The sequence below is a fragment of the Naegleria gruberi genome (assembly GCF_000004985.1).
Source record: "Naegleria gruberi genomic scaffold NAEGRscaffold_781, whole genome shotgun sequence".
Taxonomy (NCBI): Eukaryota; Heterolobosea; class Eutetramitea; order Acrasida; family Naegleriidae; genus Naegleria; species Naegleria gruberi.
Window position 1 is genome coordinate 1 of NW_003162848.1, and position 1,826 is coordinate 1,826.

At 29.7% G+C, this 1,826-nt stretch overlaps 1 protein-coding gene across 1 annotated transcript; it reads right to left on the reverse strand.

Annotated features, from left to right (window-relative positions):
- Positions 1-35: 35 nt before the first annotated feature.
- On the reverse strand, positions 36-515 carry NAEGRDRAFT_76988 (uncharacterized protein; the record flags this gene model as incomplete). The annotated part of the gene is made up of 1 exon (XM_002668055.1): positions 36-515. A coding segment is annotated over one exon (480 nt), but the record flags the coding sequence as incomplete, so codon positions are not given.
- Between the last annotated feature and the right edge of the window lie 1,311 nt (positions 516-1,826).

Consider the following 1,826-nt stretch of genomic DNA (forward strand, 5'->3'; position numbering starts at 1 on the left):
TAAATCTTGGTGCATGGAATATTTCCTCCAGAAACGATAGCTTGCATTGAAATCAAAGCAAAATCGACAACTGCCTGATCGAATAGAGTTTCAGATGGATCATTACGAATTCTCATAAATCTCTTGACACCTTTTTGAGGATTTTTAGCTAATTTTTGTAAACGTTCTTCCAATGGAACAATATTAATAACTTTTCCATTTAAAACTTCAGCAATTTCCAAACTTTGAATAAGTAAACGTTCGTATGGAATCATAAATCTATTGAAAGTAAATTTGAATTGGTCAATTACATCCAAATCTCTAATCTTACTCATTTCATTGTAAAGATATGAAAGATCAGAACTTTCAGATAAGAATGACTCGCTCTCCATCACTGCAACATGAACTTTTCTATCTGCGTCTGTACCATTCACTTGAGAATACCACTTTTTCAATCTAGGATCAGCCATCATTCCAATCTTTACAGTCATCAAAGTAATATTCGATACAGTTGGAGAATTTGAAAGGGATTCCATCAGCTCTACATTCGGACGAATATGGCCTGGAAATGGTAATGACAATATCAAAATATTCTTCTCATCACAATAAGCTAATTTAATTTAATTAATTTAATTAATTAATATTTAAATAAAATTTATCGTACCTTGATGAGAGGAGAATAAAATAGTAGTAACAAGGATGAATAGAATGCAAAATATTAAAGGATTGCTGCTTCGGAAGAGGAAACGATGATTCATCATTATCTTTGCTCGAGTTATTGTTGGATTTTTTTACTTATTTCATATGTCTAGTAGGAACGCACATTTTTTTTTGAGGTTGAAACACTTGCCGTAGTATTACCATTTGTGGCTGTTGTACGCAGTCAATCAAAATATTAGCAACCAAAAGATTTGAATATCGTCTCAATTTGTCGAGACTGAATATAAAGACGTCCTTTGAATTAAGGCAAATGATAATAAGGAAATTGACCTTGCCTACTGAAAGTGTTTTTGAAAAATACTGTGTAGGGACCATGGTCTAGTGGTAGAAACACTTTCTCAATGAAACACGTTTACAATGAATCCCTTTTGTAACAGATCCCTTCTGTAATGAATCCCTTCTTTAACGGATCCCTTTTGCAATGAAATCCATTACCAAAAAAAGAAATGTATAAAAATAGAATAAAATTTGAAACTATCACATCCATAATGAATCCATTCTTCAATGAATCCCTTTCAGAACGGATCCCTTTTGCAATGAATCACTTCTTCAATGAATCCCTTCCTCACAAATCCCTTTCTCAAAAAAAAATGTAAAATTAGAAGGGATTTAATTGAATATTATCTATTTCCTTTTTTTAGAAAATTTACAATTATTAAAAATATTCAAGAGAGATAGAATAATTTATTGTAAATAGAAAAATAACATTTTAATAATATGAACAATTACATTTTTTAAAATTAGAATGAGATTAAATTTTAAAAGAAAATGAATCAAAATTACAAACCATCAAAAAGTGTTGATTATGCACATTACTGTCATAATAGAAAATGTGAAATCAATCAATTTACAGAAAATAATCAAACATCAAATAACAATAAAAAAACTTGATTTTTAATTTTCAAAATTATATATTTTTATTAATTTCAAATTAGAGACTACCCCTTCCGCAATTTTTTTTAATACAAATAGATCAAATTTCAATTAAATATTCGAAAGTAACTAACACATTCTCAATGAATCCCTTTTGTAACGGATCCCTTCTTCACGGATCCCTTCCTCATGGATCCCTTCCTCACGGATCCCTTCTTCAATAAATCCCTTTCATAAAAATTAGTGGTATGATT